At 42.4% G+C, this 23,077-nt stretch overlaps 1 protein-coding gene across 2 annotated transcripts in view; it reads left to right on the top strand.

Moving 5' to 3' along the window:
* The window catches only part of CPXM2 (carboxypeptidase X, M14 family member 2), a 132,504-nt gene that overhangs the window by 46,639 nt on the left and 62,788 nt on the right, over window positions 1-23,077 (top strand). For both annotated transcript variants that reach the window (XM_082406951.1, XM_082406952.1), the window contains exon 4: window positions 11,901-12,040. In XM_082406951.1, coding sequence (XP_082263077.1) covers window positions 11,901-12,040 — 140 coding nt within the window. The remainder of the gene's footprint in view (window positions 1-11,900; window positions 12,041-23,077) is intronic.

Raw genomic sequence — 23,077 nt, 5'->3', positions numbered from 1 at the left:
TTCTTTCTCAAGATTGCTTTCACTATTCGAGGTCTTTTGTGTTTCCATACAAATTGTGCAATTTTTTATTCTAGTTCTGTGAAAAATGCCATTGGTAGTTTGATAGGGATTGCATTGAATCTGTAGATTGCTTTGGGTAGTATAGTCATTTTCACAATGTTAATTCTTCCATTCCAGGAACATGGTATATCTCTCCATCTGTTTGTATCATCTTTAATTTCTTTCATCAGTGTCTTATAGTTTTCTGCATACAGGTCTTTTGTCTCCTTAGGTAGGTTTATTCCTAGATATTTTATTCATTTTGTTGCAATGGTAAACGGGAGTGTTTCCTTAATTTCTCTTTCAGATTTTTCATCATTAGTGTATAAGAATGCAAGAGATTTCTATGTATTAATTTTGTATCCTGCTACTTTACCAAATTCATTGATTAGCTCTAGTAGTTTTCTGGAAGACTCTTTAGGATTCTCTATGTATATCATGTCATCTGCAAACAGTGACAGTTTTACTTCTTTTCCAATTTGGATTCCTTTTATTTCTTTTTCTTCTCTGATTGCTGTGGCTGAAACTTCCAAAACTATGTTGAATAATAGTGGTGAGAGTGGACAACCTTGTCTTGTTCCTGATCTTAGAGGAAATGGTTTCAGTTTTTCACCATTGAGAACAATGTTGGCTGTGGGTTTGTCATATATGGTCTTTATTATGTTGAGGAAGGTTCCCTCCATGCCTGCTTTCTGGAGAGTTTTTAACATAAATGGGTGTTGAATTTTGTCGAAAGCTTTTTCTCCATCTATTGATATGATCATATGGTTTTTCTCCTTCAATTTGTTAATATAGTGTATCACATTGATTGATTTGTATATAGTGAAGGATCCTCGCATTCCTGAGATAAACTCCACTTGATCATGGTGTATGATCCTTTTAATATGCTGTTGGATTTTGTTTGCTAGTATTTTGTTGAGGTTTTTTGCATTTATATTCATCAGTGATATTGACCTGTAGTTTTCTTTTTTTGTGTGACATCTTTGTCTGGTTTTGATATCAGGATGATGGTGGCCTCATAGATGAGTTTGGGAGTGTTCCTCCCTCTGCTATATTTTGGAAGAGTTTGAGAAGAACAGGTGTTAGCTCTTCTCTAAATGTTTGATAAAATTTGCCTGTGAAGCCATCTGGTTCTGGGCTTTTGTTTGTTGGAAGATTTTTAATCACAGTTTCAATTTCAGTGCTTGTGATTGGTCTGCTTATATTTTCTGTTTCTTCCTGGTCGAGTCTTGGAAGGTTGTGCTTTTCTAATAATTTGTCCATTTCTTTCAGGTTGTCCATTTTATTGGCATATAGTTGCTTGTAGTAATCTCTCATGATCCTGTGTATTTCTTCAGTGTCAGTTGTTACTTCTCCTGCTTCATTTCTAATTCTGTTGATTTGAGTCTTCTCCCTTTTTTTCTTGATGAATCTGGCTAATGGTTTATCAATTTCGTTTATGTTCTCAAAGAACCAGATTTTAGTTTTATTGATCTTTGCTATTGTTTCCTTCAATTCTTTTTCATTTATTTCTGATCTGATCTTTATGATTTCCTTCCTTCTGCTAACTTTGGGTTTTTTTTGTTGTTGTTGTTGTTCTTTCTCTAATTGCTTTAGGTGTAAGGTTAGGTTGTTTATTTGGGATTTTTCTTGTTTCTTGAGGTAGGATTGTATTGCTATAAACGGCCCTCTTAGAACTGCTTTTGCTGCATCCCATAGGTTTTGGGTCATCGCTTTTTCATTGTCATTTGTTTTTAGGTATTTTTTGATTTCCTTTTTCATTTCTTCAGTGATCTCTTGGTTATTTAGTAGCATATTGTTTAGCCTCCATGTGTTTGTATTTTCTACATTTCTTTCCCTGTAATTGTTATGTAGTCTCATAGTGTTGTGGTTGGAAAAGATACTTGATACGATTTCAGTTTTCTTAAATTTACCAAGGCTTGATTTGTGACCCAAGATAGGGTCTATCCTGGAGAATGTTCCATGAGCACTTGAGAAGAAAATGTATTCTGTTTTTTGGATGGAATGTCCTATAAATATCAATTAAATCCATGTTGTCTAATGTGTCATTTAAAGCTTGTGTTTCCTTATTTATTTTCATTTTGGTTGATCTGTCCATTGTTGACAGTGGGCTGTTAAAGTCCCCTACTATGATTGTGTTACTGTCGATTTCCCCTTTTATGGCTGTTAGCATTTGCCTTATGTATTGAGGTGCTCCTATGTTGGGTGCATAAATATTTACAATTGTTATATCTTCTTCTTGGATTGATCCCTTGATCATTATGTAGTGTCCTTCTTTGTCTCTTGTAATAGTCTTTATTTTAAAGTCTATTTTGTCTAATATGACAATTGCTACTCCAGATTTCTTTTTGTTTCCATTTGCATGGACTATCTTTTTCCGTCCCCTCACTTTCAGTCTCTATGTGTCCCTAGGTCTGAAGTGGGTCTCTTGTAGACAGCATACATATGGGTCTTGTTTTTGTATCCATTCAGCCAGTCTATGTCTTTTGGTTGGAGCATTAATCCATTAACATTTAAGGTAATTATCGACATGTATGTTCCTATGACCATTTTCTTAATTGTTTTGGGTTTGTTTTTGTAGCTCTTTTCTTCTCTCGTATTTCCTGCCTAGAGGAGTTCCTTTAGCATTTGTTGTAAAGCTGGTTTGGTGGTGCTGAATTGTCTTAGCTTTTGCTTGTCTGTAAAGGTCTTAATTTCTCCGTCGAATCTGAATGAGATCCTTGATGGGTAGAGTAATCTTGGTTATAGGTTTTTCCCTTTCATCACTTTAAATATGTCCTGCCACTCCCTTCTGGCTTGCAGAGTTTCTAATGAAAGATCAGCTGTTAACCTTATGGGGATTCCCTTGTATGTTATTTGTTGCTTTTCCCTCACTGCTTTTAATATTTTTCCTTTGTATTTAATTTTTGGCAGTTTGATTAATATGTGTCTTGGCGTGTTTCTCCTTGGATTTATCCTGTATGGGACTCTCTGCACTTCCTCGACTTGATTATTTCCTTTCCCATGTTAGGGAAGTGTTCAACTATAATCTCTTCAAATATTTTCTCAGACCCTTTCTTTTTCTCTCCTTTTTCTGGGACCCCTAAAATGGTGCATTTAGTGTTGTCCCAGAGGTCTCTGTGACTGTCCTCAATTGTTTTCATTCTTTTTTCTTTATTCTGCTCTGTGGTAGTTATTTCCACTATTTTATCTTCCAGGTCACTTATCCGTTCTTCTGCCTCAGTTATTCTGCTATTGATTCCTTCTAGAGTATTTTTAATTTCATTTATTTTGTTGTTCATCATTGTTTGTTTGCTCTTTAGTTCTTCTAGGTCCTTGTTAAACGTTTTTTTTGTATTTTCTGCATTCTATTTCCAAGATTTTGGATCATCTTTACTGTCATTACTCTGAATTCTTTGTCAGGGAGACTGTCTGTTTCCTCTTCATTTGTTTGGTCTGGTGGGTTTTTACCTTGCTCCTTCATCTGCTGCATATTTCTCTGTCTTCTCATTTTGTTTAACTTTGTTTGGGGTCTCCTTTTCGCAGGCTGCCGGTTCATAGTTCCTTTTGTTTTTGGTGTCTGCCCCCAGTGGGTGAGGTTGGTTCAGTGGCTTGTGTAGTTTTCCTGTTGGAGGGGACTGGTGCCTGTGTTCTCGTGGGTGGGTCTGGATCTTGTCTTTCTGGTGGGCAGGGCCGCGTCCGGTGGTGTGTTTTGGGGTGTCTGTGAACTTAGTATGATTTTAGGCAGCCTCTCTGCTTATGGGTGGGGTTGTGTTCCTGTCTTGCTAGTTGTTTGGCATGGGACATCCAGCACTGGAGCTTGCTGGCCGTTGGGTGGAGCTGGGTCTTAGCATTGAGATGGAGATCTCTGGGAGAGCTCTCACCGATTGATATTATGTGGGGCCGGGAGGCCTCTGGTGGTTCAATGTCCTGAACTCAGCTCTCCCACCTCGGAGGCTCAGGCTTGACACCAGGCCGGAGCACCAAGACCCTGTCAGCCACACAGCAGGTACGTGGGGATTTTCTTGCCTTTTGGTAAGTCTGAGGCCTTCTGCCAGCATTCAGTAGGTGTTCTGTAGGAGTTGTTCACATGTAGATGTATTTTTGATGTATTTGTGGGGAGGAAGGTGACCTCTACGTTTTATTTCTCTGCCATCTTGAAGGTCCCCCTGCAATAGGAGATTCCACTGAAGACACCAACCTCCGCACAAGCTAGAGGTGCACAGGCATTTTTTTCAGAGGGTTTGCAGCTTGCTTTTTTTTTTTCTTTTCTTTGTGCTTCGTCTAGTTTCATTGGCACTTCAGATCAGAGTGCCTAGTCAAGAATAATTTTAAAAGTAGGTTGTATATCAGTTATGATTTATATCTGTGCATCTCCTTTCCTTTCCTCTTTAAAATTAAAATTTATTTTAATCAGTTTTTTGAGCAAGTAGTTAAATCAAAGCATTAGAGGATTATAACAAACAATAGAATGGTGGTTGCCACGGGCTGAGCAGGAGGGGAAATGGGGAGATGTAGGTTAAAGGGTATAAATTTTCAGTTATAAGAAGAATCAAAGGATCTAACATATAGCATGGTGATTATAGTTAATAATACAGTATTGTATAATATTTGAAAGTTATTGAGAGTTAAATCTTCAGCATTCTCACCGCACACACAAAAAAGTGAGTTAACACTAGAGGTGATGGCTGCATTAATTATCTTGATCTTGGTAATCATTCCATAATGTATATGCATATCAAATCATCACGTTGTACACTTTAAATATATACAATTGTATCTGTCAGTTATTCCTAACAAAGTTGTAAAAGACAAAAACAAAAACAAAACAGTGGTCCCTGTTGAGGCATTCCACATTCCACACAACCCCCTGACTGCCCCTGAATGCTGTGAATGGGGCAACTACTTTCAACTCTTTTTTTTTTTTTTTTTTGAACATCTTTATTGAAGTATAATTGCTTTACAATGGTGTGTTAGTTTCTGCTTTATAACAAATTGAATCAGTTATACATATACATATGTTCCCATATCTCTTCCCTCTTGCATCTCCCTCCCTCCCACCCTCCCCATCCCACCCCTCTAGGTGCTCACAAAGCACCGAGCTGATCTCCCTGTGCTATGCGGCTGCTTCCCACTAGCTATCTATTTTACATTTGGTAGTGTATATATGTCCATGACACTCTCTCACCCTGTCACATCTCACCCCTCCCCCTCCCCATATCCTCAAGTCCATTCTCTAGTAGGTCTGTGTCTTTATTCCCGTCTTGCCACTAGGTTCTTCATGGCCTTTTTTTTTTTTTTTTCCCTTAGATTCCATATATATGTGTTAGCATACTGTATTTGTTTTTCTCTTTCTGACTTACTTCACTGTGTATGACAGACTCTAACTCCATCCACCTCATTATAAATACCTCCATTTCATTTCTTTTTATGGCTGAGTAATATTCCATTGTATATATGTGCCACATCTTCTTTATCCATTCATCTGATGATGGACACTTAGGTTGCTTCCATGTCCTGGCTATTGTAAATAAAGCTGCAATGAACATTTTGGTACATGACTCTTTTTGAACTATGGTTTTCTCAGGGTATATGCCCAGTAGTGGGATTGCTGGGTCGTATGGTAGTTCTATTTTTAGTGTCTTAAGGAACCTCCATACTGTTCTCCATAGTGGCTGTATCAATTTACATTCCCACCAACAGTGCAAGAGGGTTCCCTTTCCTCCACACCCTCTCCAGCATTTATTGTTTCTAGATTTTTTGATGATGGCCATTCTGACCGGTGTGAGATGATATCTCATTGTAGTTTTGATTTGCATTTCTCTAATGATTAATGATGTTGAGCATTCTTTCATGTGTCTGTTGGCAATCTGTATATCTTCTTTGGAGAAATGTCTATTTAGGTCTTCTGCCCATTTTTGGATTGGGTTGTTTGTTTTTTTGTTATTGAGCTGCATGAGCTGCTTGTAAATCTTGGAGATTAACCCTTTGTCAGTTGCTTCATTTGCACATATTTTCTCCCATTCTGATGGTTGTCTTTTGGTCTTGTTTATGGTTTCCTTTGCTGTGCAAAAGCTTTTAAGTTTCATTAGGTCCCATTTGTTTATTTGTGTTCTTATTTCCATTTCTCTAGGAGCTGGGTCAAAAAGAATCTTGCTGTGATGTATGTCATAGAGTGTTCTACCTATGTTTTCCTCTAAGAGTTTGATAGTGTCTGGCCTTACACTTAGGTCTTTAATCCATTTTGAGTTTATTTTTGTGCATGGTGTCAGGGAGTGTTCTAATTTCATACTTTTACATGTATCTGTCCAATTTTCCCAGCACCACTTATTGAAGAGGCTGTCTTTTCTCCACTGTATATGCTTGCCTCCTTTATCAAAGATAAGGTGACCATATGTGCGTGGGTTTATCTCTGGGCTTTCTATCCTGTTCCATTGATCTATATTTCTGTTTTTGTGCCAGTACCAAACTGTCTTGATTACTGTAGCTTTGTAATATAGTCTGAAGTCGGGGAGCCTGATTCCCCCAGCTCCATTTTTCGTTCTCAAGATTGCTTTGGCTATTCGGGGTCTTTTGTGTTTCCATACAAATTGTGAGATTTTTTGTTCTAGTTCTGTGAAAAATGCCAGTGGTAGTTTGATAGAGATTGCATTGAATCTGTAGATTGCTTTGGGTAGTAGAGTCATTTTCACAATGTTGATTCTTCCAATCCAAGAACATGGTATATCTCTCCATCTATTTGTATCATCTTTAATTTCTTTCATCAGTGTCTTATAATTTTCTGCATACAGGTCTTTTGTCTCCTTAGGTAGGTTTATTCCTAGATATTTTATTCTTTTTGTTGCAATGGTAAACGGGAGTGTTTTCTTAATTTCACTTTCAGATTCTTCGTCATTAGTGTATAGAAATGCAAGAGATTTCTGTGCATTAATTTTGTATCCTGCTACTTTACCAAATTCATTGATTAGCTCTAGTAGTTTTCTGGTAGCATCTTTAGGACTCTCTATGTATAGTATCATGTCATCTGCAAACAGTGACAGCTTCACTTCTTCTTTTCCGATTTGGATTCCTTTTATTTCTTTGTCTTCTCTGATTGCTGTGGCTAACACTTCCAAAACTATGTTGAATAATAGTGGTGAGAGTGGGCAACCTTGTCTTGTTCCTGATCTTAGTGGAAATGGTTTCAGTTTTTCACCATTGAGGACAATGTTGGCTGTGGGTTTGTCATATATGGCCTTTATTATGTTGAGGAAAGTTCCCTCTATGCCTACTTTCTGCAGGGCTTTTATCATAAATAGGTGTTGAATTTTGTCGAAAGCTTTCTCTGCATCTATTGATATGATCATATGGTTTTTCTCCTTCAATTTGTTAATATGGTGTATCACGTTGATTGATTTGCGTATATTGAAGAATCCTTGCATTCCTGGGATAAACCCCACTTGATCATGGTGTATGATCCTTTTAATGTGCTGTTGGATTCTGTTTGCTAGTATTTTGTTGGGGATTTTTGCATCTATGTTCATCAGTGATATTGGCCTGTAGTTTTCTTTCTTTGTGACATCTTTGTCTGGTTTTGGTATCAGGGTGATGGTGGCCTCGTAGAATGAGTTTGGGAGTGTTCCTCCCTCTGCAATATTTTGGAAGAGTTTGAGAAGGATAGGTGTTAGCTCTTCTCTAAATGTTTGATAGAATTCACCTGTGAAGCCATCTGGTCCTGGGCTTTTGTTTGTTGGAAGGTTTTTAATCACAGTTTCAATTTCAGTGCTTGTGATTGGTCTGTTCATATTTTCTATTTCTTCCTGGTTCAGTCTCGGCAGGTTGGGCATTTCTAAGAATCTGTCCATTTCTTCCAGGTTGTCCATTTTATTGGCATAGAGTTGCTTGTAGTAATCTCTCATGATCTTTTGTATTTCTTCAGTGTCAGTTGTTACTTCTCCTTTTTCATTTCTAATTCTACTGACTTGAGTCTTCTCCCTTTTTCTCTTGATGAGTCTGGCTAATGGTTTATCAATTTTGTTTATCTTCTCGAAGAACCAGCTTTTAGTTTCATTGATTTTTGCTATTGTTTCCTTCATTTCTTCCAACTCTTTTAAATTGTTTCTTTGGGCATTTAAATCTTAATTTCTAAATAATATGCGCATATTGATATGTATTGGTTTATATAAATTTGGGACTTTATCTTTTGAATTCTTATTATGGAAGATGAGAATTTCAGCTCATTTTTAAAATCACTCCTTTACCCCTCTTTAATCTTTCCAATAAAATCGTATCTCAGATTTTGGATAAATTTACATTTGAGGTTTTCATTGTTATGACTATAAATATTGCTTAGTATTGAGCCAAGAATTATTGTAGTTTTGAGCCAAGAAATAATTTCTTTTATATAATTTCTTGACAACCTTTTGTTTTCCTGGAACTGCTCATGTTTTCAAAAACATCTCCCCACACCCTGCAATAGTCTGGGTCTGTAAAATACCCTTCAATATAACTTTCTTTAAGGTCAGATCTGTTCAATGATGTTTAGTCTGACTTTTGCTTTTTTATGTTTCTGTAGACATTCTTTCGGGAGCCCTTTGACCTGCTGTATTCTGAATAGGTTGCTTTCTGGGTCTTTTACATCACTAGTATCTCGGGACTTCTTCACCATCATTCTGAGAAGTCCCTCCTATGTTGGAACCCTTGATTTCTGGATCTGATATCTTCCTCTTTTTGGTGTTCTGCCTCATTTTTGTGGAGCACATCCTACAGTAGCAGACATTTTACTGGTATCATTTTTGGCACTCTGGTGTAATTTGGTGACATCTCTGGGGCTGGTACCTCCTCTTTCATTGAATTCTCCCAGATGCTTGCTTTATAAATTTATAATTGATTTTGCAGAGGTGGCTGTCATTTCCCAAAGAGTCAACTTCAGGAAGGGCTCTTCAATCTCCTGAAACCTTATTACGTTTAATTGACTGTCTGGGGTGCTCAAGAAGAACTGAGATTGGCAGCAGAAGCAAAATATCCAGACTGGCAAAAACAGGAACTGTAAATTGAATGTCAGATACCAGTCAGTAGACTTTGGCCGAATGACATGAGGACAGCTGCTCCAAGCTTTCATGATCCTGTAGGGATAAACATCCTGGGCTGTGTGGCAGCTCTTTCTTGTCTGCTTAGCCCATAAGCTGGCGTTCTTAAGCTCTGCATGATTGACGTTTTGGGACGGGCAGCTCTTTGTGACACAGGTGTTGCTGTCCTGTGCATTGTAGAATGTGTAGCAGCACCCCTGGCTTCCATCTGTTAGTTGCCAGTTGCACACACCTCCCCCAGTTGTGACAGCCAAAAATGACTGCAAACGTTGCCAAATATCCCTTGGAGGGGGGCAACATGGACTCCTATTAAGAACTTTAGACAGTGGGCCTCCTCTTTTTTCAGATTTTATAACTCTATTCTGGATATTTGAGGTTATAGAAAATGTGACACCAATTAACCGGAATAGTATTGCAATTCCCTGGAATTTTGTACAGTGTGAAATAATTCTTAAAACACCCATATTTCCATGATTTACCAAATATTCATTGTTTTAGGTGTACTGATAACTAGCATTTACTGAGTGTTCAATTCTTTTTGAGCCCATGCTACTAACTAAGTGCCAGGCCCTGTTGAAAGCAGTCAGCGCCCTGTCACTTGAATAGACGGGGTCAGTGAGGCACAGAAGAGCATTTAGGCAAATTGCCTGAATTAATGCAGTATGAAAGTTGCAGAACTGGGATTCACACCCAGATAGGACTTCAGAGCACAAGCTCTTAATCAACACACTGTGCAGTGGGTGATTTTGAGATGCCAAGACCAAGACACAAGCACCATGAGGGGACTTCAGTCCATCTGCCTGTTCTGAGCTCCAGAAAAGCAGGACTGCCCGTGTTGTCTACCTTTGTATTTCTATTGCCAGGGCCACTACTTGGCATATAGCAAAGACAAGGTGAAGGTTAATTTTAATAAATTAAGCTATTGTAAGCACCAGTCTCATGGGCAGTTTATGAGAAAAGAGGAACCACAACAAAAACGGAGTGTGTATTATGGTTTCTTGAAAGAAGATGAATTGTGATATTGTAGGTCGTTAATAGGTTTCAGGTCTCCTCCATTGCGGGGATAAGTGCCTTAGATGAAGAAAGGGAGCAATTGTGTAATTATAGCCTTCAGGCTGGGATGGTGATCTCCCTGTTGACTGGTAATGTTGGGAGATGAGAGGTTATACTTAAGAGTCGTCATCACTTTAACAAAATGCACTGAAGCACAAGTAGGACCATTAACACACACTTGCAAAATTTAGCTTTTCTTTGATGGCTCTAGAAGGTAGAACCTTGCAGCACCTCTAGGTCCTTATTGCAGACACCCTGTGTACCATCAGACATGGAGGTGCTGGTACACTGAGAGCTTGGGTCTCCGGAGAATGTAGACTAACAGTTTTTAAATTCACCTTCATTTGAGATGGTAGTGCTTTTAGAAGACCATGATATGTTAGTATTCTGACATTCTCTCAAAGCTGTTTCAAGATTGTTTCAGGAATGGACTGGGAGTGCATATGCTGTGTTGGTCCTGATACAAGGCTTATGTTAGCTGGTGCAGTGATGGATGAGCTCCGCTAATGGGACCCTTAGCCAAGCTGTTCCTCTGCTATAGCTGAGCTCTGAGTTTCCCATCAGTGTTGGCCATTACAAGTAAGAATCTGAGCTGAAAAGTACTCAGAGGTAGGGAAGATAGACTGACCTATCATGCTTATCTCTTGACTGTCACTCAGACTTTTTCTCATCTGATTATGCACTTGTGAAATAACCATAGGAAAATGGGATTCATGCAGAAAAGATCTTAGTAAATTAGAAAGGTTCACCTGGCTCACTTGTCTTTTTTTTTTTTTTTTTTTTTTTAGGTCAGGGCATTGTCTCTTCACATGGTAATAATACAGGGAAAATTCCAGAACAGAAACTTCACGTACCTTGTAAATTCAGATCAAGGGAATCTTTGGTAGTAGTAGTAGCTGACACTCAGACACATCAAATGACTTAAATGCTAATAAATAAATTTTCACTAGATAAACTTAACCTTCAACTCCAAGTTCAAATATCATCTCTGACTTGGGGCTTCCTGTCCGTGGTCTCTGCCAGACCAAGTTAGCTGTGCTAGGCTGGAGTGCTCCCATAGCAGTTTGCTCCTATTACTGAAATAACACATTCCCTATTGTGTTCTAATTCATCTATTTTCATGTCTTTCTTCCTGCCTGGATCCTGAGATTCTAGGAGGGAATGATTCACCTTTGTACCCCCAGCACCTGGCATGTGTAGGCTGGTATGTAGGAGACGGTCTATGTCTGTTGGACGAATGAATAATAGGAGAACTCATTAAATTTCATCTTTGACACTGGGCAAGAGGAGGACTTACCATATTGAAATATTTCCAGCTTGTTAATAAGCAACTCCTTTTTATGATTTAGAATAAGGAGTTCAGGGCACAATGACTATTTTTTTTTCCAATTCCTCATTCTCTTCTATTCCTCCCACCCCCCTTCCTCGAAATCTCATAAAAAATTTTGTCTTAATTTTCTTCTGTTCTGGGTCTTTTTGAAGAACACCCATCTCTCTTTTTTTTCTTTTTTAATTGATATATAGTTGATTTACAGTGTTGTGTTAGTTTCAGGTGTACAGCAAAGTTATTCAGATATACATATACACACACACACACACACACACACGTATACATGTATATATGTATATTCTTCTTCAGATTCTTTTCCCTTATAGATTATCACAAGATATTGAGCATAGTCTCCTGTGCTATACAGTAGGTACTTGTTAGTTATCTATTTTATATGTAGTAGTGAAGAGCACCCCTCTGTTTCTTTTCAGGCAGGTATTAATGAAAATGATTTTTACGACGGGGCGTGGTGCGCGGGAAGGAACGACCTCCATCAGTGGATTGAAGTGGATGCCAGACGTCTGACCAAGTTCACTGGTGTCATCACTCAAGGGAGGAACTCGCTCTGGCTGTAAGTGTGGCTGGACCCGTGCTTCCTAGACTCTGTGCCTTGAGTCTAAAGTTCTAGAGTTTAGACAGGGTCAGGGAAGTTGCAGAGAGGTATCTGGGGATAGGCAATAGAAAGGAAGAAAGTTGCAGTGAGGACAGGAGGCTGGCCTTGCTGTAGACCCGCTGGGAAGGTGCATCTGTTGGATCAACACCTTCCCCGATGCCGGAGCAGAGAGAAGGATCCATGGGTTAGGCTGAGGAGACAAAGGTGTTGTCAAACTCAGGCAGGGTAGGCAGGTAGCTGCCATCTTGGATCTGGGGCGAGCTACTGGTGCCCTGACTGGTGGGCTGAACACAGCCTAACGTAGGAACTCTGCACAAGCAGTGAGTGACAGGTAACAGTCTCCACTGTCCTGGGGTAGAAGGGATGACTCTTCCAGATTCTGGGAAGAAAGATGAACTGTAAGCAGGTTCCCAAATAAAGAACCACTGGAGGAGGAGTAGAATTGAAGGAGGAGCCAGTCTGGGGCCTGAGAATGAGCTGGAAGAGCCCATCGTTCAGAATTGAGCTTGGGATCAGGGCTGGGTCAGTAATAGTCCCAAGAGAGGTGGGCTGTAGCCCCTTAAAACTCATCTCATGGTGCATATATACAACGAATATTATTCAGCCTTAAAAAGGAAGGAAATTCTGACACACACTACGACATGGATGAACTTTGAGGACATTATGCTCAGTGCAATAAGCCAGACACAAAAGGACACACACTGTATGATTCCACTTCCATGAGGTTCCTAGAACAGTTAAAGTCATAGAGACAGAAAGGAGGATGAACGGTATCTGCCAGGGTCTGGCGGAGGGGGATAGGGTGTTATTGTTTAATGGGGACGGAGTCTAGTTGGGGACGATGAAAATTTCTGGAGATGGATGGTGGTGATGGTTATACAACAATGTGAATGTACTTGATGCCTCAGAATTGCACACTTCCAAATGATTAATTTTATGTGTATTTTACTACAATAAACAAAAAAATATATATGTAAACAAAACAAAACCTTTCCACTTCAGCCCAGGGATGGTGGTGGAGACAGAGGCAGGACTATATCTGTGGGGTTGTCCTGTGGCTCAAGCTGTGTAGACAGCAAACATGCAGAGACTGGGGGTTAGGCAAGAATTAGGAGGGGCTGCAGGACCTTGGGTGCTTTCTTAATTTAAACAAGAAATTTTCAATTCCTCTAACATCTGTCTACACTGAGAAGCCAAGAGCACAAATGCCTTATATTTAGACATTTAGGAAACAGACTGTGGACCTAGTTAGCTAAAAGCCCTCCCATTCTGCCCCCCCTCCCCCTGCCCTGTCTATACTGCACACTCAGATCCCATGTCTTGGTCCCTTTCAGGTTTTACTGATTACCAGTTGGCAACCATGTAAAGTCTGTCTTTGTTGATTAGATTCATTTTAATGCCTGGAAAGATCAACATTAATAAGTAAACCAGGATAAGAGGAGGGAACCTGGCATCTGTGCTCACATTTAACTGCCTGTCATTGTCACCGTAAAGGGGACTTTCTTACAAAATGACAGTTGTCAGGCAATGACTCATCATCTGTTTTCCTCTGAACCTTTTTTTATTGTAAAGACAATACTGTAACCTCCAACAACATTTAAAAACATTACCCGTGATTCCACTGTCCTTAAGCAAACATAATTTTTCTACAGATTTGTAATCATATTACATATGCAATTGTTATTTTTAATTTAAAAACATATCCATAACATTTTCATGCTGTTACTCAGAGTTCATAATGATCATTTTTAATAGCCTATAATTTACTCAGCCATGCCTCTATCACCGTCTCAATTTTCTGTTATCACATATTTTACAGGAAAACATTTATATACTTTTTTCTTCCTTTGAATTACTTCCTTCAAGTAAATTTCCAGATCGGGGATAATTTGTACATTTTGACAACATTTGGTTATGTATTTGTGCTACTCACATTTTATTCACTTTACTTTTCAGTAGCACTTATGTGTGTGTTCACATATGCTGATTTTTGCTCTGTGGTGTGTGTTTTGCTCTAATCAACGGCTTATTACCATAACAGTTGTTTTCACTGTGTAGATTCTGAAAGGCAAGAATTTTAGAAGAAACAAAGTTGAATTGCTCAAGGAGAATAGAAACTTGGAAAGAAAGACTGATTTGAGGTCATCCGTAGGGATGAGAGCAGGGATTTTACCTTAATGCTTCATATTAACCTGTCTCATCAGTATCATTAGAGAAGCAGTAGTTGGGTTATTACTGGATTACAAAGAAAGAGCAGGGTAGGAGTACTGCTTACATTCTATTTCAGCTGGAAACACAAGAGGGTTTGGGGTGAATAAGAAATTGCAGTAGAACAATATCTTTCTTTGACTAAGCCCGGGACGGGAACATCTAAGAGGGAGGCAAGGGATAGAATTGCTTTTAAGAGTCAGTTTTTTTAATGTATAAATGTATTTCAGGTCAAGGACAATGAAGTGAAATCTGATGAGTTTCAGTTTATCTTACCTCCTGGAATAGGACTCTGTACTAAGGAGTGAGGAGGAAACAGTCAAGGGTACATTTTGGTATCTGAGCCCCTTGCCCCGGAGGCGCTGGAGGTACTGTGACCAGAAAACTTGCCAACAACAGAAATCACCAAATATCAATAGTAAGGAAGACAGTAGCTGTCCTTCTTTCTCTCTCCCAGGGCCTCTATCCCCGTGCTGTTCCCAGTACAGCCATCTACGGTACCGCTTTTAATATTCCTATTTATTGGTTTCCATATTTCTCCCCACTAGTCTGTGAGAACTTGATAGAGGCAATGCCTTGATAGTCTGTGTCTCCAGGACCTGGCCCAGTACCAGGCATCTAATAGATGCTCAATCAGTGATTCTTTAATGAATGAATATTGTAAGGAAGTAGCAAATTGGCAAAGAGTCATTCACACCGAATGGTAATGAGTTAATTAATTATGAGTGTAAATAACTGAGAGCAGGCTTAAATTGTAAGGGGGAGAGGGGAGGGGACGTGCAAAGAGTAGACTGAGAAGTGATAAGGATTTTTAATTATTTTATTATTTATTTATTATTTATTTTTGGCTGTGTTGGGTCTTCGTTTCTGTGTGAGGGCTTTCTCTAGTTGTGGCAAATGGGGGCCACTCTTCATCGCGGTGCGCGGGCCTCTCACTATCGCGGCCTCTCTTGTTGCGGAGCACAGGCTCCAGACGCGCAGGCTCAGTAGTTGTGGCTCACGGGCTTTGTTGCTCCACGGCATGTGGGATCTTCCCAGACCAGGGCTCGAACCCGTGTCCCCTGCATTGGCAGGCAGATTCTCAACCACTGCACCACCAGGGAAGCCCATGATAAGGATTTTTAGAGGTGGAGGCACCTAAAACAATGTGGCTTTGGGATAATGTCGTGTCTGACTCTTGCTGGTTTTGAGATTTCTCTTCGTTGAACCTCAGTATGCTCTTCTCTAAAATGGGTCAACTACTGTCTAACTCGTAAAGACGTGGTGAAAGTTAAATGGAATTATGTTACGATGTTTTAAAATTACCCAGCACTTAATAAGTGCTCAATAAATGGCACTTTCTTCCCTCCGCACCTAGAGGGAACAGTAGTTTTCAAGCTTTATTTTTAGCCACAGACCTTCCTTCATATAAAGTCTTTCCTGGAAACATTTAGGAAATGCAGACAGATGAGGCTGCTTTGTGTGAATCTGGTGGCGGGGAGAGCATTGCCTGCCTGGCCCTCCCCTTGACCCCTCACAGGACCACCCCTGGAGGATGCATTATGAAAGTATCACTGTGTAACAAGCATACTAAACAGCTCGAGGGTGCCTCTCTGCAAGTTACAATCCTGCCAGCTACTCCAAGTGCGGATTGCTTCTTCCTGAATCCTGCAGGGTGACAGGCAGATGTAGAATTCAACCCAAGACAAGCGATGGCAGAGTTGGAATTAGAGTTTCATTTTTTCTAGTTAAATGGGCAGAACATACCGTAATCTCAGAGTGCTGCAATTTGTTTGGTGATGTTTTAGAAATGGAAGGGAAATGGGGTGATGGCTCCTGGGGGTTGGCCAAATGGATGTTGCTGTTTCTAAGTAACGTCTATCTGGTTGTTAGAATATAGGAGCACTTTGGAGTTACAGTATATATTTCAGAGCACTCTGAATATATTTCATTTATAAAACTTCTGTGGTTGGTATTTTAAAATGAACATCCATCATCTTATTTGTTCCTGACATCCTCTTTATGTTTTTATGAATTCACCCATCTGTTTATTGAGCCCTCTGAACTAAGCACTCTGTATAAGAAGTGGCCTGCCTGCAGGGAGCTCTCAGTCTGGAAGAATCCAGTATGTTGACAGGTCAACTAGAATCGGCATCGTACACGTCATGGGATGGGGATAGGAGATCTGTTATCAGACCTGTGATACAGACGTGAAAGGTGATACGGCAGGTCGTGACGCTTAGCCATGGTCCGGGACGAGTTCATAATCAAGTTGATGAAGAACTTTATGATTCTCATTGTAATAATTTTCAAATAATTCATACTATTTGAAAGTAATAAAACATAATTATTTTCATGATATTGAATAATTTGTATTTTTCACCAATATAAACGATCCTTCCCCACTACATTGCAATTTAGAGAAATGTTAATATACTAGTAAAAGCCAATCTTTTGTTTTCCTGATTTCAGGAAGTATATTAGATCTATGAGTGTTGCAGTTATAACCAATGTGATGATTGAAAAGTTAATTATTCTGTCTGAGGTGGATAGATGCTTCTAATGACTTGGGCAAAATATAGGCAATTTAAAATAACCAAATGTTTTAAACTTTATTTAATAAACAAGACAATTCTCATCCTCTCTTGAGAGTCTGTACATGTGTCCTTAAGGAGAAACAGCAGTTTGATTGATGGGTTTGTAAGGTGCGGGCTGAGGAAGGTTTGCCTGGCTGGCTGAAGTTTTTAGAAGCAGTTTGGCTAATTAGAGCAGGATGAATGGCGTGTGCTGTGAGCCAGCCTGGTGGCTGAGGACACAAAGATGGTAGAAAAGACAGTCCCAGCCTGAAGAAGCTTGCTTTCTGTTTGTCGGTGCGAAGTCTTAGCCGAGATTCTTCATGTGGGCTTCCCCTTTGAGAATTCTGATGGTGAAGCAAAGGAGGAGATGGGGTACCCAAACCAGACGAAGACAAGGTCAGGGAAAGGCCTGTTTGCTGCTCTTTTTCCTGGAGACAGCTGTATTCATATGAGGGGCAGGTGGCCGATGGGGCAGGTCCCTAAGGGGCATGGGTGGCGCTGACACGGGTGCGGGGGTTCACCTGGAAGGAGGAGGGTCTCCTGGTCCCAAGATAGAAAAGTCAGGGCGCAAGTGCTGAGATGGATTCAGAGCCTTCACACCAGAGGGTTTTCTATTCTTGGTGGCGTAGGAGGCAGGTCCTCTGCAGACGGTGAGTGAGGCAGATTTAGGGGTTGGAAACTTAAGAAGGCCAGGGAGATTCCCTGTCCCTTTGTAGAAAGGACTGGGCTGGTCCCCCGAGCTCATGGAATAAAATCATAATGGTCCCATTTGCCACCGTTGGCACTTTCTCCCCTGTGGGGGGCGGTGGAGAGTTGGTGGCAGTGCAGCTGGAGGAGGTCCAGGGACAAGGGCATTGCGGGACCTGGTAGGACACAGCGTGTTAAGGGTGAAGGGTTGTGAGGTTGAGATCCAGGGCTGGTCAGGAAGGAGTCAAAGCCAGAGAGCTGATTCACTAGAAGCTAAGGTCAAGTTCACAGAGCCCCTGGGGAAGATGAAGCTTCAGAAAAGGTAGAAACTCGCAAGGGGAGGACACTGGCCACCTGGGGACTCCCCGGGGACCGTCGAGGTGATGACTGGGGTCAGGGAGGGGTGCGTGGAGGGCCGGAGCGGAGCAGATGTCTGGGTACCTTGAGGTTGCAGGCTTGGCTGCTCAGTGCTGTAGCTGTTGGGAGAATCTCCAAGACGCGCTGGACCCTCGCTCAGGAGGCGGGATGAGGAGGCGGCTGAAGAGGTGGTGGGGTCTGTGTGAGAAGGAAAATGAAGAGGCAGAGGCAAATCAGAAGCGGCTGAGAATGTTGGTCCAGAGACCAGGGATGGAGATGGAACCTTCCCAATACCTTCCTGGCCTGGGGTTCCACCCAGTGGCTGGACCTCTGGTTTCCACAGTGAGAAGTGTCCACCCGGTCCCTCCCTTTCTCGTCAACTCCATCTGGTTTTCCACTCCCTGGGGACTGATCCTTGGCAGTCTGGGCTCCAACCCCGCAGCGGTGTGCCAGGGCGCAGAGGAAAGGGGCGCCGGGCTGGGCCAGGAGTGTGGACGACGCCCGGCAGCCCCCGGGAGCAGGGCTCAAAGGGAGGCTGCTGGTGCTTCGTAAATCATCTACTCGTCTTCTCGGGAGAGAGTGTGCGTGTGTTTTCGGCACGTGTCCTGCTGCGTCTCCCCCGTTATTGGCAAAATGAAACGTTTGGCACCTGTGGAGGGCGGGGGAGACAGAAGTTTCCAAACTCCTTTCTAACCTCTATGAAAAATGTCAGTTTTTGAACTGCTGAGTTTGGCTAAAATGGAGGGGTTTCAATGAAAACATCTCCAAGTTCAAGTAGAAGGCCAGGCACACAGTCATTTCTTCACTTTGTGTTATGTTTCTCCAATGCAGGCATAGTTATTTGAAATTGAATAAAGTTCTCCCTTGTGGCTGTATGGCTCATACTTGGTGTTTTGGGTGCCAGTGACTAAGGAATAAGTTCTCAGAAGGTAAAATCTCTGGAAAGGAAACAACGCTAGAACTCCTTCGTGGAGGTAAAGCTTCCACCCGGGTTTATTCCAGGGTCCTTGTCCCCTGGCTCTGACTCCCCAGGAAACCCTCCGGAAGGTTGTTGGGTGCACTCACCCTTCTTCTCTTCTGTTCCCTCTCCAGCTTGGCTCACATAATGCTCGCACGCCTGCACCCACAGGGCCTGTGTGGACTGGCTCCCACTGCCGTTTGACCTCCTTCCCTTTGCTCGTTCAGTCCTAGCCCAGGAGCCTTCTCTTTGTTCTGCAGATAAGCAAGCATGCTCCTGCCTCAGGGCCTTTGCATCTGCCATTTCCTCTGCCTGAAGGCGCAACCCTCCCTGCATTCAGAGGCCTTCTCTGACCATCCTTCTGAAGCCCTCTCTCAGTCTCTCTGTGTTCTCACCTGGCCCTGTTTAACTCCCTGGTTATTTGTTTGTACTTGCACTGATGTCACTCCCAGGGAGCAGGCTGGGCCTGGCTCTGGTTTGCCACTGAATCCTCCGTGTTAGATCAGTGTGCTGCACAGCGAAGGTCTCCATGATTTCCATCCCCACCCCCTGCTCCATCATTCAGAACGGCTCAGATCATGTCCTGATACTGTCCTCTCCTGAGGCTGGACGGCCCCCGCCCCCATCCCAGTGTCTGCCCACCACAGGGGGCTCTTTAGTGCATAACCACTGGGAGAAAAGAAGCCGCATCCTGTGGGGACGCAGCTCTCGTATTCCTTTGGTGTCCCTCCTGTTCAGATGTCCAGGTCCTCACCTGGTATAGCCGAGCGGATCAGAGCGCAGATTCCAGAGTGAGACTGGGATTCCAGACTCCCTGGTTGCATGGCCTTGGGTGTGTTTCTGAGCTTTTCTGTGCCTCTGTTTCTTCATCTAGAAGATGGAGATGATAATAGTGCCTGGATTGCTGTGGGGATTAAATGAGTTACTACACATCAGGCAGTTAAGAGAGTCCTTGGCACGTGGTGAGTACCCTACAAGTGTCTGTCATTCCTGCTGTTTTCTTAAGATTCCTTCCCTTCTTTGGTGGAGGGTACTGCTCACGTGTTAATTCCCCTCTCCCCCGTCCCTCTCTCCTCTCTCCAGCCAACGCTTTTGGAGCGCTCAGATCACGGTCTCTCCCCAACGGCCCTCGCTCCCTCTGCGTGGTCTTAGAGATGTTAAGAGATGTTAACAGGAGGCCTGCGTAGGTGGGTGGTCGGGGTGGTCTCCTCACTCTTCCAAGCCTCGGTTTCCTGGTTGGTGAGAAGAGCTTGTTTTGAGCGTTCAGTGAGACGCAGATGGAAAACCCTGACACCTTCTGGACCCAGCAGATGCTCAATGAACTGCGGCTGCTGTTATTTACAAAGTGGCTTCATCTCACCCCTCCCGTCTGCGAGCCCCCAAGCCCCCAGCTGTCCAGAGTTGAACCCCCAGAGCCCCCAGTCGCCCACCAGGAAAGACTTCAGAACTGAATCAGTCACATTGCGGCTGAGAAGTAGAGCCTGACATTTTGTGCAAATCTTCCTGTGACACATCTGTATTTTGTTGGATACTTTTGGTCAGCAGGAAATTCCTTTAAATAAAACGCCTAGACTCGAGCTGCTGAGGTTCTGTGTTACCTCATGTGGTGTCTCAGTGACTCTGCCTGCAAGGTCCCTTTCTTGTCCCCATTGTGTGGATGAGGAAACTGAGGCTTGGAGAGCTTGTGAAAATGCTTGTCCTCTCTGCTCCCTCCTTCTCCCACTACTATCTCAGTCTTCACCGGGCCTCAAGCCCCGTGAGTGGGCTCGTTTGTACTTCATCTGAGCACTTCCTCAGGGACATTGCATGGCTGCCCCTGGGCTGACCTACCTGTCAGACACAACAGGCACGATGCCTGGGGCCTTGTGACCTTTAGGGGCCCAGGAAAGTGTCGAACTTCTTTTATAATCTGGAAAAAGTAAATGAACTTTTAGGTCGAGGAAAATATATAACGTTAATACATTCATCTTTATACCAATGCAGTCATAAAATATGATTAAAAACAATTTAATTTTTAATGGAGGAAGGGGCCTCTTCTTCATGTTGAGGTCCTAGTCCCAAGAACCTGTGAATATGTTAGGTTTTGTAGCAAAGGGGGCTCAAGGTTGCAGATGGAATTAAGGTTGCTAATGAGCTGATCTTCAAACAGAAAGATGACCCTGGATTATCCGGGTGGGCCCGATGTACTCACAAGGGTCCTTAAAAGTGGAGAAGGGAGGAGAAGAGAGAACCAGAGAGCTGGCAGTGTGAGAGGAACCCCGCTGTTGCTGGCTTTGAAGATGGAGAAAGGGGCCACAAGCTGGGAATGTGGGCGCCTCCGGAAGCCGGAAAAGGCAGGGAAACAGATTCTCCCCTAGGGTTTCCAGAAGAAACACAGCCCTGCTGACACCTTGATTTCAGGACTTCTGACCTCCAGAATCATAAGCTAATAAATTTGTGCTGTTTAAACCACTCAGTTTGCAGTAATTTTACAGCAGCTATAGAAAACTAATAGAGGCAAAAGTACCCACAGCCCACAAAAGCCCTCACATGCCTTGGATCGCCCCCCTCCCCTCTCTGGAGCAAGCCCCCCCTCCCCTCTCTGGTGCAAGCCCCCCCTCCCCTCTCTGGTGCAAGCCCCCCCTCCCCTCTCTGGTGCAAGCCCCCCTCCCCTCTCTGGTGCAAGCCCCCCCTCCCCTCTCTGGTACAAGCCCCCCCTCCCCTCTCTGGAGCAAGCCCCCCCTCCCCTCTCTGGTGCAAGCCCCCGGTGGAGACATCCAGCTGTGGACCGTCATGCTGCACGCACAATATCACTGAACAGAAGCAGGGCCAATTCTCTCCTCTGCATTCTTAAGGATTCCTGTGAGCCATTTCTTTGGTTCCTTTCTTCCTGCTCTTTCAAGCGTCTCTTTCAGATTTGGAGGACTTTAAATACTTTTTTTTTTTTCTTTTAGTTCTCTGCAGTGGGGCTTCTTAACTAGGAACTGCCTCCCCCTTTACCCAGATTTATTGGACTTGGCCCCCAAAGTGGCATTTCCCCCCCTCTTTCCCTGGTAGACAATTTGCACTGGAGGTAATGGAAAATAGACAATATTTCTAAGTTTATAGCATTCCCTCCTATGGTCTGAATTCTCAAATAGCCATGGTAACCAGTCCAAAGTGAAAAATCCAATAAATCAGTGGGTTGGTTTTTCAGTGTCTAAGATTTGTCTGCACTGAGAATGTGGCAGAACCATTTAACCGTGTGATTGTGGTTCCAGCAGACAGAGGTGGGAGAGAGGGAGAGAACCAGAGTCAGTATCACTTAACATTCTTGAGTGTCAGGCATGGCCATGCTTATTGTCGGGCATGCCCATGCTTATTGTAGGGCAAAGATAAACCTTTTTTTCCCCCAAATGTTTCTAGAAGCCACAAAAGTTAGACTCTGTGGAGTAGTGGTCTTGCCCAGAGTTATCACTCAGCCCCAGCCAGGATTTGAGGCTGCTGAGCTCTGTCGAGGAGGTGATGGACCGGAAGAGAAAGCTGCCAGCTTCCAACAGAAAATTGGCATAAAAACTAGGAGAGATTGTTGGACTCTTGTTTCTCTGGCTGAAAAGGGATTTAATAGTGCTTTCCCAACTTGTATGAGAAAGTGGACAACACCCAGGGCTATTCACAACAGAGGTTGTGGGTTATTGGCGACCTTTTAGCTGATGAATGCTCGTTTGCTGCATCAGATGATATGTGCTGAGGCTGATGGTGGTTGTTTTTGAGGATTTGAGGAGATTCTATCTCTTGCGAGGTGGAGGGAGAGAAGAATCTGACAAGCAAGACTAATTGCCGTGAAACTCCAGTGTGAGAGACCCCCAGTGGGCACTGTCAGATCTTACCGTACATCCAGTCGAAATGAGTTCTTTGACTGTGATTTGAGCTACTCATGCTTTTCCCAATTATTCTCTTTCTTATCACTTTGCTTAGAGGACCTTTTGATGTACAAAAATTTTGAATTTTTATATGGTTACCATAATCAGTCTCCTAAGGTTTATATCATGCTTAGAAAGACCTTGTCCCTTCTGAAGGTATAAGTAATTTTCCCCATACTTTCTTCCAGTATTTTTATGATTTCAAATTTTACATTGACATTTTAAACCATATGGAATGTATTTTGATGTAGGGCATATGTAATAGATCAAACTCTTTTTACCCTCAAATGGTCATTAGGTTGTCCCAACATTATTTATTTTCCATATTATCTCCAACTGCTGTGGTCTG

Source organism: Balaenoptera borealis, assembly GCF_965194805.1.
Source record: "Balaenoptera borealis genome assembly, chromosome: 10".
NCBI classification, from domain to species: domain Eukaryota; kingdom Metazoa; phylum Chordata; class Mammalia; order Artiodactyla; family Balaenopteridae; genus Balaenoptera; species Balaenoptera borealis.
This window is presented reverse-complemented; position numbering and strand designations above follow the sequence as displayed.